At 40.6% G+C, this 15,221-nt stretch overlaps 1 protein-coding gene across 2 annotated transcripts; it reads right to left on the bottom strand.

Moving 5' to 3' along the window:
- Positions 1-131: 131 nt before the first annotated feature.
- Positions 132-14,585, bottom strand: LOC124139608 (UDP-GlcNAc:betaGal beta-1,3-N-acetylglucosaminyltransferase-like protein 1). Of its 2 annotated transcripts, XR_007223028.1 has the most exons (13): positions 14,472-14,562; positions 13,330-13,446; positions 13,073-13,172; positions 12,779-12,843; positions 9,129-9,194; positions 8,738-8,833; positions 7,786-7,881; positions 6,963-7,087; positions 5,905-6,040; positions 4,214-4,282; positions 1,911-1,985; positions 1,143-1,290; positions 132-1,099 (listed from the first exon to the last, which is right to left on the bottom strand). XR_007223028.1 is itself a non-coding variant. In XM_046506805.2 (12 exons), exons 1-12 carry the CDS (start codon positions 14,481-14,483, stop codon positions 1,210-1,212), a joined length of 1,038 nt encoding a protein of 345 aa, XP_046362761.1. In that variant the 5' UTR covers positions 14,484-14,585; the 3' UTR covers positions 174-1,209. The 2 variants fall into 2 exon arrangements, 1 of the variants encoding a protein (XP_046362761.1); XM_046506805.2 differs by having other exon boundaries at positions 174-1,290; positions 14,472-14,585.
- Between the last annotated feature and the right edge of the window lie 636 nt (positions 14,586-15,221).

A 15,221-nucleotide genomic window follows, 5' to 3' on the forward strand; every position in this document is an offset into this window, starting at 1 on the left:
ATTAACTAGGTTTACAAATCAACACAAATTGCAATAATTAGGATGGCAGTTGTCAGTATCACATACAAAAATAGTGGTGATAGCAAAAGTCAGTGATGATATATTCACCCAGCAGCGACAGTGGTCAAGCTTCCAAGATAAGCGATTCTCACATGAAAGTGTGAGAGACTCATAAACACTCATGTAAAGTTTCTATAATGTGCCCTCACGTCTAGAACTTAACATGTTTCTATAACATACTATCACCGTCCATGGTATACGGACCGGTATTTACACACCACACTAGCATCTAAAGATAACACAATGCGACGTGCATCTACCAAATCTCGACATAAATAATTTAACAGTTACATGGCAGTTTATTGTTTAACAATGATTGTAACAAATGCCAGTAAGACAAAGTATGGATAACTTCTTTATTTACTGTCAAGGGGACGTTTCGGTCAACTTCCAAGTAATGTCTATCAAACAGTTCAAATGCCAGTAAGGTTTACCTGAAATGGTCTTCATAGAATATATTCCAAAACTGACAAGTTCCTTTTTTATCTATACTAAGTTAGCTGATACATTGAATTGTGTACATCTGTTAAAATAGCCAGTTGTCATGTGCCAACAAACATGTGACCAATAATCAGATCACCTGTCAAAATGAGAGTATCTGACCAAAGCTGATACGTTTTAAAATTATTATTTTTTAAATCAACTCTCAGTAGCATGTATGTGATCCACAATGCAATCACAGCCTGGCACCATCTTATCATGCTCCAGATGCTTGTGGGCAATCCTTGGCAAGATTGTTAAAATTTTCAGTAAGAGCATTGCCAAGTTTCTGTAGTTGTTGGAAGGGACAGGACATCGCGAGAGGGTGGTCTGCAACTCTTTCCACATGTGTTCGTTGAGGTCTGATGACCGATAGGCCGCTGAAACTAAGGTGCACCTCCCCTCACTGACAGTTCTCGGCCACGGACACCAAGGTGCACCTCCCCTCACTGACAGTTCTCGGCCACTGACACCAAGGTGCACCTCCCCTCACTGACAGTTCTAGGCCGCTGACACCAAGGTGCACCTCCCCTCACTGACAGTTCTCGGCCACTGACACCAAGGTGCACCTCCCCTCACTGACAGTTCTCGGCCACTGACACCAAGGTGCACCTCCCCTCACTGACAGTTCTAGGCCGCTGACACCAAGGTGCCTACATGGTCCTTGGTTCAGTTGAAGTGGACATATTCTGTTCCCTCAATAAGATTCAGAGAGGCCAAATTCTCCTCAAAACTGCCACTTGTTAGGTCCTGGGGGAAAAAGAAACAAGAAGATATACCATTTTTACAGGCAATAATGGTTTACAGTATGCCAGTCATTTATTTTGTCTAGAAAATCATGTCATGGTGTACAGCCTTCACAGGTTAGAATAGGACTTCAGTAACCCATGCTTGGCGTAAAAGGCGACTAACAGAAACGAGTGGTCAGGCTCTTGGACTTGGTTGAGCATGTTATCATATCCCAGTTGTGTGGATCGATGCTCTGGTCCAACTCGATTATTTGCAGACCGCCATCATATAGCTGGACTATTGCTGAGTGCAGCGTTAAACAACAAACAAACACATGAAATTGTCCCTGAATATCATTGACTGAAAAACATACTTAAATGTTCCACACAGCGATAACAATGACCATCGGACCCGGATTACAGTAGGTCCTGAGCACTCTATTGGTGGGCGTGAGAGGCGAATAAATTTAATCAGTTCGTCAAGCTCAGTTGATTGTGTATCAACTTACCCTGATGGCCTAAGATGTTCATCATATCAAACTTTGGTTTGTCTGGCCCAGCCATAATTATTCAGGAGCCCATGTGATACGATACAGCTAGGATATTGCTGACTGTGAGGCAAAACAAACAAACTAGGATTACCTGTTTCACACAGATGATGAGCGGTGGAATGGCAGTACTGAAATGCATGATGGGAAGTCGGGGTTTAGGACGCTCCTGCAACAATACAACATACACACTGTGACATTACAACATACACAATGTGACATTACAACAATACAACATGCACAATGTGACATCACTACAATACATACAATACAATACAGACCCCCCTAGACTTTTCCTCTTTTTTCGGGAAAACCTGCTCACATCCCTGAACAATACAACATACACAATGTGAGATCACTACAATACAACATACACAATGTGAGATCACTACAATACATACACAATGTGACATCACAACACTACAACATACACAATGTGACATCACAACAAAACAACATACACACTGACATCACAACAAAACAACATACACACTGACATCAAAACACTACAACATACACACTGTGACATCACAACACTACAACATACACACCGTGACATCACAACACTACAACATACACAATGTGACATCACAACAATACAACATACACTCTATGACATCCCAACACTACAACACTACAACATACACACTGTGACATCACAACAATACAACATACACAATGTGACATCACAACACTACAACATACACAATGTGACATCACAACAATACAACATACACTCTATGACATCCCAACTCTACAACACTACAACATACACACTGTGACATCACAACAATACAACATACACAATGTGACATCACAACACTACAACATACACACTGTGACATCACAACAATACAACATACACAATGTGACATTACAACAATACAACATACACAATGTGACATCACAACACTACAACATACACAATGTGAGATCACTACAATACATACAATACAATACAGACCCCCCTAGACTTTTCCTCTTTTTTCGGGAAAACCTGCTCACATCCCTGAACAATACAACATACACAATGTAAGATCACAACACTACAACATACACAATGTGACATCACAACACTACAACATACACAATGTGAGATCACTACAATACATACACAATGTGACATCACAACACTACAACATACACAATGTGACATCACTACAATACATACACACTGTGACATCACAACACTACAACATACACACCGTGACATCACAACATACACAATGTGAGATCACTACAATACATACACAATGTGACATCACAACACTACAACATACACAATGTGACATCACAACAATACAACATACACACTGACATCAAAACACTACAACATACACAATGTGAGATCACAACAATACAACATACACAATGTGACATCACAACAATACAACATACACACTGTGACATCACAACAATACAACATACACACTGACAACATACACTATGACATCACAACAATACAACATACACAATGTAAGATCACAACACTACAACATACACAATGTAAGATCACAACACTACAACATACACAATGTGACATCACAACACTACAACATACACAATGTGAGATCACTACAATACATACACACTGTGACATCACAACACTACAACATACACAATGTAAGATCACAACACTACAACATACACAATGTGACATCACAACACTACAACATACACAATGTGAGATCACTACAATACATACACACTGTGTCATCACAACACTACAACATACACAATGTGAGATCACTACAATACATACACAATGTGACATCACAACACTACAACATACACAATGTGACATCACTACAATACATACACACTGTGACATCACAACACTACAACATACACACCGTGACATCACAACATACACAATGTGAGATCACTACAATACATACACAATGTGACATCACAACACTACAACATACACAATGTGACATCACAACAAAACAACATACACACTGACATCAAAACACTACAACATACACAATGTGAGATCACAACAATACAACATACACAATGTGACATCACAACAATACAACATACACACTGTGACATCACAACAATACAACATACACACTGACAACATACACTATGACATCACAACAATACAACATACATACTGTGACATCACAATATACATACTGTGACATCACAACAATACAACATACACACTGTGACATCACAACAATACTGCACAAAGTTATATTCTGGTGCTACAACTTCAACATGCTATTCTAATGTCACAATATATCCTATAAAGCATTATATTATTTTAATCATCCAGTTTAGTCCATAAGTGCAGTTGTATTCCACAAAACAAACACAGTATATATTGTATCCATCTGCCTGAGACCACTGTAGAAATGGTGGTGGTGGAGGAATTGCCTCCCTTACCTTGGACTCCTCGTAGATGTACACTCCTTTACTGATCTTCTTTGCATCCACATCACAGAAGCCACACACCTGCAACACCAAACTCATACATCACTGGAGGGCCATACAGTTTGTATCTTGCAGTAGAGACACTTACCACAAGTACACATAGATTCAGGCTTCCAGGCCGGCCTGTAGGGCAAAATATACTCAACTCCAAAAGAAACGCAAGTTGTACATAAAATGGTGATGATGTTATGACCATAAAAAATATGAAGATAATATTTTAGAAATGATAACAGAGAAAACATTTGATAACAAATTGGCATTGATTGTTTGATGACAACCGTCCGTGTTTATTGAAAAATCCCTCCGAAAACAGGGAACCCCCAAAACTGAAAAATGACAATGAAAAAAATTTTAAATGTGTCGGTCGTGTCCATTAATAGCATGGCCTCTGTTAGCTGTAAATCAGGCCACACATCGCCATCTCATTGAGTCGACAAGTCTTTGGAAGAAGGCTTGAGGAATCTTGTTCCATTCCCGCAGCGAAAAATCTTCCAGTTCCTCAAGTGTATGAGGCTTCCTTGCAGCCTGAAGACTTCTCCCAATCTTGCCCAAGACACGCTTAGTTGGCACCAGGTCCGATGACATACACGGCCAGGGCATCACAGGAATGTTATTCACTCTGTGCAAGTCCACAGAGACCCGTGCTGTGGGGACGAATGTTGTCCCGCTGACAGACATGGAGTTGAGCTTGACCCAGGAAGAGAGGTGTGACGTGATTACAAAGAACATCATCCCTGTACACGACAGCAGTCACACGCTGATGGAAGACGTGTAGAGGGGTAACTGCAGCCTTCCCACACCATGATGCTTATTCCTCCCCACCGGTCAGCCTGTAAGACACAGCAGTTAGCGTAACGCTCATTACGTCGTCTCCATACTCTGATGTGGCCATCAGTATGAGAAAGGGCCCACTACACATGTTGTTGGTGGTGACGTTGAGTCAGTATCTGATAGCATCTGATTCCCGCCATTCTTAGACGACAAACTGTGTCAGCAGACACAGGATGACGTGGATCTTGAATGGTTGCAGCAGTCTGTGTGGCTTGTCGCTGTCCGTCACCCGAATGTAACGGTCCTGCACTGGAGTAGTGACCCTCGGCCGTCCAGAACGAGGCTGGACTTGGACAGTGTCTGTCTGTTGATGCCCTGCGGCCAATCTGGTGATGGCAGACACATGACATCCAAAGTGCCAGCCACTGCAGTTGATGCTGATCCGGCCTGTAGCATCCCATTGGCATCGTCTCTCTGAAGTTCAGTTAATCCAGTGTGAAATGCTTGGTGTTTTTTTTATATTGTGGCTTATAAAGGTGGACAAGGATGGGATTTGTGATTTGCCCTGCACATGTTAAGAAACATCATCACTAACAAGATGCCATACAGCTGTACTTATACTAACTGGAAAAACATCATCACTCACAAAATGTCCAACATTGACATTACTTCAGACACATTCACCAGTATATATACTTGAGCTTTCACAGGAGTTAGGTTCATGCAGGTCAAATATCAAACAATGTCTACATATGTCCCTTACATTCCTGGCTACACAAAGAATTTCATCTTGTACTTACACTGCATCTTGCATCAAATTCCACTCACTAAGTTTTGTATGTAATGATCAGATTACAATACATTTCACCTACCTTCTTCTGATTCTCAGGTGTAAGAGAACGAAAGAGTTTTCTCCCCTGTTTCCCAGCATTCCAGATTGTGAATTTGGACCAATGAGACAGTACCTGTTTCTGTAGGAAGTCAACTCTCAGATTCCAGATGGTGTCCCTGAAGGAAAGCTTCAAATCATACATACCGGTAACATGGCAACATTGGAGTAACAACAGGGAGGGTTTGGCAGACTCATGGAAAGATATGTATCTTGTTAAAGCCACAGTCAGCAATATTCTAGTCACATCATGGCAGCCTGATAATATTGTTTTTTGTTGTTTAACGCTGCACTCAGCAATATTCCAGCTAAATAATGGTAAATATCCAACTAGGACTCTCATCTATACCCTGTACATCACGACCAGTGAAGATCTGGGTTAGAATAGGTCTTCAGCAACCCATGTTTGCCGTAAGGGGCGTCTATGCTTATTGTTAGAGGCGACTAACAGGATCAGGTGGTCAGGCTCACTGAATTGGTTAATGCATGTCATCCCAATTGCATAGATTGATGCTCATAACATCAATCACTGGATTGTGTGGTCCAGACCTGATTATGACTACCATCGTATAGCTAGAATATTGCTGAGTGCAGTATAAAACAACAAACAAACAAACAAACAAACAAACAAAAACCTGTACATGACTTGCTTGATAATGGTGTTAGAACCTACACTGAAACACGTTCCTAAATGTAATAAAGAAGTTGTTCATCCATATATCATATTTCTTGATCAACTTCATGTTAGAATGGTTTGATGAGGCATTAATATTCAGCAATATCATGGCAGGGAACACCAAAACGGAGCTGTACACATTGTGCCCATGTTGGGAATCGAACCTGGGCCTTTGGCCCATTTTTACCACTGGGCTACCCCATGGCCCCTCAACATGGTGTCATCAACTTGTCATCTATTCAACTAGGTCTCCAGTGCTACATGCTTCTATCACCTGTATGAAATGAATAGGTGCAAGTAGACCATTGATCACAGCAACTGTGATATAGACAATTTGTCTTGTCATCTGCCTGAGACAGACATACTCATGGACAGAGAATGTTGTGGCTTGTGGGTGGTATCTGTAGGTGAGCAGGTCTCGGTCCACACGCACCACGTCCCCATCCAGGTCCAGGTGTCGGTAGAAGAACATCAGGTCCTCTGGAACTCCCTGCACAGATGAGACAGATGAGACAGATAAGACATCAGTATGCAGGAATAATGTAGTGATATATGGAATCGCTGATCAAACATTACATCTCCATTGATTCCCTAGCACAAGACACAACAATAGAACTGCTGCGAGACAAAATGAGATTCAACAATAGAATTGCTGAGACAGAATGAGACACAACAACAGTGAGTGAGTGAGTGAGTGAGTGAGTTGGGTTTAACATCGTTTTTAACAGTATTCAAGTTATATCACGGCATGTCAGCTTAATGTGGGAGGAAAGCCCGAATTGATGCAGGTCTCAGACGTTTACCACTTCGGTGAAACCCACAAGCACGGGTATGGTGCTGACAAACCTAGAAACATAATTGGGGCAAACCGGGATTCAAACCCACAATAATAGGTTTCTAGCGTGCCCAAGGGACGCAACTCTACACAGCAAATCGTGGCGCCTTAGACGACTGGGCCACCCGTGCCCCCGACACAACAGAATTGCTGTGAGACAAAATGAGGTACAACAACAGAATTGCTGTGAGGCAAAGTGAGAGGTGAGTCTGAATGGTAAGCATATTTAATCCACTCGCACAAACATGTCCTGCAGTAACTATAGCTCATACATAAGCGGAACATAATGTAACTGAACATTGGCATTAGTCTAGCTGCTGAAGTACTTGACAATTCCTCTGATCAAAACCCACCTTGCCACCTTCATCGAAGCCACTGACTTTGTTGAACACTTTCCTGGAGCAAAACCATGTTGGCATGATGACAGTTGGTCCGTGCGATGTGAACACCTGGGAGACAAGACATGTCCTTACTCACAATTAAAGGTTACTCTGGTTTTACTCCCACTCACAGTATAACTCATCAAGGTTTTATATGCTATGATTCATATCTCTTCCAGACTTGACTACTTACAGGTGACGTGAAGTGGGGTTTAATGTAGAGATCAAGATTATTTCACTCATACAGCAGCATGCATGGATGTGTGTGTGTGGCGGCTTGTACTAGTCCGGATCAATGACAGTTTTCTACTACAAGCCCACTGAGTAACAAAGATACCAACTCACACACAGTATACTGACTCCATGCAAACCAGTTCTTGTGTTATCCCCATAATTCAGAGTGACAGGCAGGGTAACAACAAGTACCATCTTTTAACATCGTTTGGTAGGATGCGCCTGGGGCTCAAACCACCCCACATATAGTGTTTCTCATCTTAGTGTTTCACATATAGTGTTTCTCATCTTAGTGTTTCACATATAGTGTTTCTCATCTTAGACAAGAATAATAAGGACCGCCTCCCTGGTCTAGTGGAAGAGCGACTGCCCGGAAAGGGGAAGGTTGGTGGTTCGATCCCTGGCCACATAATACCAAAAGATGTTAAAAGATGGTACTTGTTGACAGACAGACAGACATATATGTCGCAATATAAGTGCAATAATTTAGAATGCGAAGAAACTCCATTTCGCTTCACTTCACAAGATCAATAAGGGAATTTCCATTTAATATTCGAGGGGAGGAGTACTCTGAAAGGAAGAGCTGAGTACTTACTTTTTTTTCAAAATACATTTATTTGCTGAAACAGCCAACAATTACAGGGCAGGTGTGTTTTTTCTCCACTTTTCAGTGAGTTCCCACAACACTTACCTGTAGAGGCAGCTGGTCCGGAGACAGGGAATTAGCCCACCGGGTGAACCTGAGCGTGGAGTCTCCAGGTGTACGATGGAAGCAACAGCCAATTATCTACAACACAGCATTGCTGCACATCAGATCCAGAGTGGCGTCCTGTTATAGTACACTGGTATCACGATACATCGGTACAAGGATACAAATAGCTGGTACCAGTCATTTTCAGGAAAATAACCTTATCAACTAATCAGTAGATATGGCGGACATTATGTGAGCTATATCATTCTCAGATGATTCTGAATAGTTCATAAAAATTATGATGACTGCTTCGTCTTTTAACGTTTCTGACAAAATTTATATTTCTTCTCTCACTGAGAAGTGTTCCTTCCATCTGATCAAGAGGACTCACAGCATTTGGGTGTGCCCTGGCAGCCTCAATCTGACTTCTGATGCGGTCACAGTGCATCACGTCATCCTACAACAAACATCTTTATTCTTTAAGCATACACTGGACAATATTGATTTGAATGTTATATCAATGACTTGCATTTTGTCATATTCTAATATGTTTTGTCTAGTGCCTTGGTATCCATTTCTGCCTGAGAGAACAATATCTGAAGATCATACTCGCAGACAGACACGTTTGGGGTAGTTTTTACATTATTTCCATTTTATGATGTGAAGAGATGGATTCATTTCCCAATCATTTTAATGAATCTCTGTTTGGTTGATACTTAATGTCCTTCAGATGCATGTTTCTTCATTGCTTTAATAAGGTTTACACAGTGCAGGAAGGGAAGTGGTGTTAGTTTGTAAATATAAACAGAAATCAAATTAAACATAAATGGGAACAATGACACATGATTTGTGCTGTATGACAAAGTATAGAGTGCTGCATGTCAGTAAAATGTGCACTAATGTCATGGAGCATATAGTGTGTCAGTAAAGTAAGTACCTACAGCATAGAGTGTGTCAGTAAAGTAAGTACCCACAGCATAGAGTGTGTCAGTAACGTATGTACCCACAGCATAGAGTGTCAGTAAAGCATGTACCCACAGCATAGAGTGTGTCAGTAAAGTATGTACACACAGCATAGAGTGTGTCAGTAAAGCATGTACCCACAGCATAGAGTGTGTCAGTAAAGTAAGTACCTACAGCATAGAGTGTGTCAGTATAGTAAGTACCTACAGCATAGAGTGTGTCAGTAAAGTATGTACCCACAGCATAGAGAGTGTCAGTAAAGTATGTACACACAGCATAGAGTGTGTCAGTAAAGCATGTACCCACAGCATAGAGTATGTCAGTAAAGTAAGTACCTACAGCATAGAGTGTGTCAGTAAAGTAAGTACCTACAGCATAGAGTGTGTCAGTAAAGTAAGTACCTACAGCATATAGTGTGTCAGTAAAGTAAGTACCTACAGCATAGAGTATGTCAGTAAAGTAAGTACCTACAACATAGAGTGTGTCAGTAAAGTAAGTAGCCACAGCATAGAGTGTGTCAGTAAAGTATGTACCCACAGCATAGATTGTGTCAGTAAAGCATGTACCCACAGCATAGAGTGTGTCAGTAAAGTAAGTAGCCACAGCATAGAGTGTGTCAGTAAAGTAAGTACCCCCAACATAGATTGTGTCAGTAAAGCATGTACCCACAGCAAAGAGTGTGTCAGTAAAGTATGTACCCACAGCATAGAGCGTGTCAGTAAAGCATGTACCCACAGCATAGATTGTGTCAGTAAAGTATGTACCCACAGCATAGAGCGTGTCAGTAAAGTATGTACCCACAGCATAGATTGTGTCAGTAAAGTATGTACCCACAGCATAGAGTGTGTCAGTAAAGTATGTACCCACAGCATATAGTGTGTCAGTAAAGCATGTTCCCACAGCATAGAGTGTGTCAGTAAAGTAAGTACCCAAAGCATAGAGTGTGTCAGTAAAGTAAGTACCCACAGCATAGAGTGTGTCAGTAAAGCATGTACCCACAGCATAGAGTGTGTCAGTAAAGTAAGTACCTACAGCATAGAGTATGTCAGTAAAGTAAGTACCTACAGCATAGAGTGTGTCAGTAAAGCATGTACCCACAGCATAGAATGTGTCAGTAAAGAAAGTACCTACAGCATAGAGTGTGTCAGTAAAGTATGTACCCACAGCATATAGTGTGTCAGTAAAGTAAGTACCCACAGCATAGAGTGTGTCAGTAAAGTATGTACCCACAGCATAGAGTGTGTCAGTAAAGTAAGTACCTACAGCATAGAGTGTGTCAGTAAAGTATGTACCCACAGCATATAGTGTGTCAGTAAAGCAAGTACCTACAGCATAGAGCGTGTCAGTAAAGTAAGTACCTACAGCATAGAGTGTGTCAGTAAAGTATGTACCCACAGCATATAGTGTGTCAGTAAAGTATTTACCTACAGCATAGAGCGTGTCAGTAAAGTAAGTACCTACAGCATAGAGTGTGTCAGTAAAGCATGTACCTACAACATAGAGCGTTTTTAGTAAAGTAAGTACCTACAGAATAGAGTGTGTCAGTAAAGTAAGTTCCTACAGAATAGAGTGTGTCAGTAAAGTAAGTACCTACAGAATAGAGTGTGTCAGTAAAGTAAGTACCTACAGAATAGAGTGTGTCAGTAAAGTCAGTACCTACAGAATAGAGTGTGTCAGTAAAGTCAGTACCCACAGCATAGAGTGTGTCAGTAAAGCATGTATCCACAGCATAGAGTGTGTCAGTAAAGTAAGTACCTACAGAATAGAGTGTGTCAGTAAAGTCAGTACCCACAGCATAGAGTGTGTCAGTAAAGCATGTACCCACAGCATAGATTGTGTCAGAAAAGTAAGTACCCACAGCATGGAGTGTGTCAGTAAAGTAAGTACCTGCAGCATAGAGTGTGTCAGTAAGGTATGTACCCACAGCATAGAGTGTGTCAGTAAAGTATGTACCCACAGCATATAGTGTGTCAGTAAAGTATGTACCCACAGCATATAGTGTGTCAGTAAAGCATGTACCCACAGCATAGAATGTGTCCTTAAAGTATGTACCTACAGCATATAGTGTGTCAGTAAAGTAAGTACCCACAGCATAGAGTTTGTCAGTAAAGTATGTACCCACAGCATAGAGTGTGTCAGTAAAGTATGTACCCACAGCATATAGTGTGTCAGTAAAGTAAGTACCCACAGCATAGAGTGTGTCAGTAAAGTATGTACCCACAGCATATAGTGTGTCAGTAAAGCATGTACAGACAGCATAGGGTGTGTCAGTAAAGTATGTACCTACAGCATAGAGTGTGTCAGTAAAGTAAGTACCTACAGCATAGAGTGTGTCAGTAAAGTAAGTACCCACAGCATAGAGTGTGTCAGTAAAGTATGTACCCACAGCATAGAGTGTGTCAGTAAAGTAAGTACCCCCAACATAGAGTATGTCAGTAAAGTATGTACCCACAGCATATAGTGTGTCAGTAAAGTAAGTACCCACAGCATAGAGTATGTCAGTAAAGTAAGTACCCACAGCATAGAGCGTGTCAGTAAAGTAAGTACCTACAGCATGAGTGTGTCAGTAAAGTATGTACCCACAGCATATAGTGTGTCAGTAAAGTATTTACCTACAGCATAGAGTGTGTCAGTAAAGTATGTACCTACAGCATAGAGTGTGTCAGTAAAGTTAGTGCTCACAGTATATAGTGTGTCAGTAAAGTAAGTACCCACAGCATATAGTGTGTAAGTAAAGTATGTACCCACAGCATATAGTGGGCCAGTAAAGTATTTACCTACAGCATAGAGTGTGTCAGTAAAGTAAGTACCCACAGCATAGAGTGTTTCAGTAAAGCATGTACCCACAGCATATCGTGTGTCAGTAAAGTATGTACCCACAGCATATAGTGTGTCAGTAAAGTTAGTGCTCACAGTATATAGTGTGTCAGTAAAGTGTGTACCCACAGCATATAGTGTGTCAGTAAAGTAAGTACCCACAGTATATAGTGTGTCAGTAAAGTTAGTGCTCACAGTATAAAGTGTGTCAGTAAAGTTTGTACCCACAGCATATAGTGTGTCAGTAAAGCATGTACTCACTGCATCCAGGAAACAGAGGAAGTCCCCTGTACTCTGTCTGACAGCCATGTTCTTTGCATAGCCAACTGTAAAACATCCCAAAGTTGTACATCAGAAAGTTGTACATCAGAAAGTCGTACATCAGAAAGTTGTACATCAGAAAGTTGTACATCAGAAAGTTGTACATCAGAAAGTCGTACATCACAAAGTTGTACATCACAAAGTTGTACATCACAAAGTTGTACATCACAAAGTTATGAACACAAAGAATACCATCCTAAAGTATTTCAACTTGATACATCACAAAGCACTTACCTCCCCTGGGCTGTGCATCGGTATGTCCACCTGTGACCACCTCTATACCGTGATGCTCCAAGCGCTGTCTCCATGTCCCGATCAGGTCACTTGTACCATCCTAAGGCGGAAACATTCATTAGCGACAAAATGGAGCTATAAAAACATTTTCCTAGCATACATATGTTACCTCTCATCACATAACACACATAGAAATAAACCTGTTTGTGTTGTCAGCATGTCTTGGCTGCTTCACAGAATGCAGTACTGTGTCTCACCGTGCTTCCATCGTCATACATCGACAGCTGGAGACGGCCACTGAATGTCTGCTGCTCTACTGACTCCAGACACTCACACAACCACTTCTCTCCATTGTAGACAGGGACTATCACGCTCTGTAACCAACAAGGACTTCGTTATAGCATGGATAGATACAATAAATTATGATAATATATTTAGTCACACAGGTATACACTCATTACGATACTCATAAAACATTGTAAATATTTGGAGCAGCATCTTGTTATTCTTTATACAGAGTTGGGCATTACAATATCATAATACCAGTCTACACACTTACCGTATATCAATATTGCAACAACATATCACAGTTACATCCACAGGGGCTTGTCATGCAAAAATAAGCAGCAATATATATAAGGTCACTAATGGGGTCATAGTACTACCGGTATATAAAATCCTGTTATATAGTAGTATGACCCTGTTAGTGACCGTATATATCTTGCTGATAATTTTAGCGTTCCAACCCCTGTGTGTACATCTACACCAAAATAACATGTTTTAACTTTGTCATCAACATGACTAAAAAATCACACCTCCTACTGGTAATCTTTCAATATTAGGGCTCTTCTCAGTATATGGTTTATTATATCCATGTCCCTCAAAACACCTCAGTTTTCTACCTACATTCTTATTGGAGATTTCAGTTCAATCGACCCAGTTCTACATTGTAAATATATAGGCTATGTAGGCTAGACCACAGGACCATGTAACTAATAATAATAACAAACAAACTCGCAGACGATGCCAAAAGCCTTAGGCCTCCTCTACGCATTTTTTGCGAGTTTGTTTATTAGTACTACTACTACTACTACTACTAACTACTACTACTTCTACTAACTACTACTACTACTTCTACTAACTACTACTACTAACTACTACTACTTCTACTAACTACTACTACTTCTACTAACTACTACTACTACTACTTCTACTAACTACTACTACTTCTACTAACTACTACTACTACTTCTACTAACTACTACTACTACTTCTACTAACTACTACTACTACTATCAGTAACATGTTCCTTTGGCTAGAGTCTACAATGTGTAGGACAGGGCAGCCGAATGCCATTCCACCTCCAAAGACAACAAGACTTGAACAAGTGTATTCTCACCACATCAGCCATAATCTGCTACAATGCATCTCGATCTATATACTGCTATTCTAAATCTGATCAGGCACACATGCCTTGTTGACGTCTTGTCAGGGGCACGTAACTCTAATATCGTTATATTTCTTCAACTTTTCATAAACATCGCATCAAATCTAAGTTCGAATCTATATGCGTGCTCATTAATTTCACAACAGCCTTTGATTTTTATCTTCGACAATAAAGAAAATAACAATTGCTTCCTGTTTTGCAAACTAAATATGAAGTAGCTTTGTAATTCACAAAGAATAGATCTAGAGCTGTATCAATATATATACCCCCGCCCCCCTCACCACCACCCCGCTCTCATGTACGTCAGTTTGAGTTTTAGGATCAATAGTTAATATAATTATATAACTGACGCTAAGGACAGATATCTAGTAGAGCATACCGAGGAGGAAAGTTACATTGTGATAAGATAAGATAAGATAATATTTATTGCAGAAACGTTCCATTACGGGACAGATGCAATTTTAAAAGACAAGACATTATGAATCATATAAACATATATACAGACATCCATAATTTACATTCCTGTAGACACATACAAAAACAATAATATATGATATGTGGGTTTCAGCACTGCGAGACTGTCAACAGTTTAGGGGAGAGTTATCTCCCTTTGATCAGGACAGTCGTCTTTCTGTCCCGACTCTCGATTCAATACCTGCGGTCCAATATATTTCACACCAGGCCATGGCGGTGCAGGTCTTA

This window comes from Haliotis rufescens, unplaced genomic scaffold (assembly GCF_023055435.1).
Source record: "Haliotis rufescens isolate VD_foot unplaced genomic scaffold, xgHalRufe1.0.p SCAF_28, whole genome shotgun sequence".
NCBI lineage: Eukaryota > Metazoa > Mollusca > Gastropoda > Lepetellida > Haliotidae > Haliotis > Haliotis rufescens.

Coding starts and splice junctions, on each gene's coding strand:
- LOC124139608 (XM_046506805.2), bottom strand. Junction 7,882..8,737: donor CGGACCAGCTGCCTCTACAG/GTAAGTGTTGTG, acceptor CTTGTCTCCCAG/GTGTTCACATCGCACGGACC. Junction 4,283..5,904: donor CACCTGAGAATCAGAAGAAG/GTAGGTGAAATG, acceptor TTGGTGTTGCAG/GTGTGTGGCTTCTGTGATGT.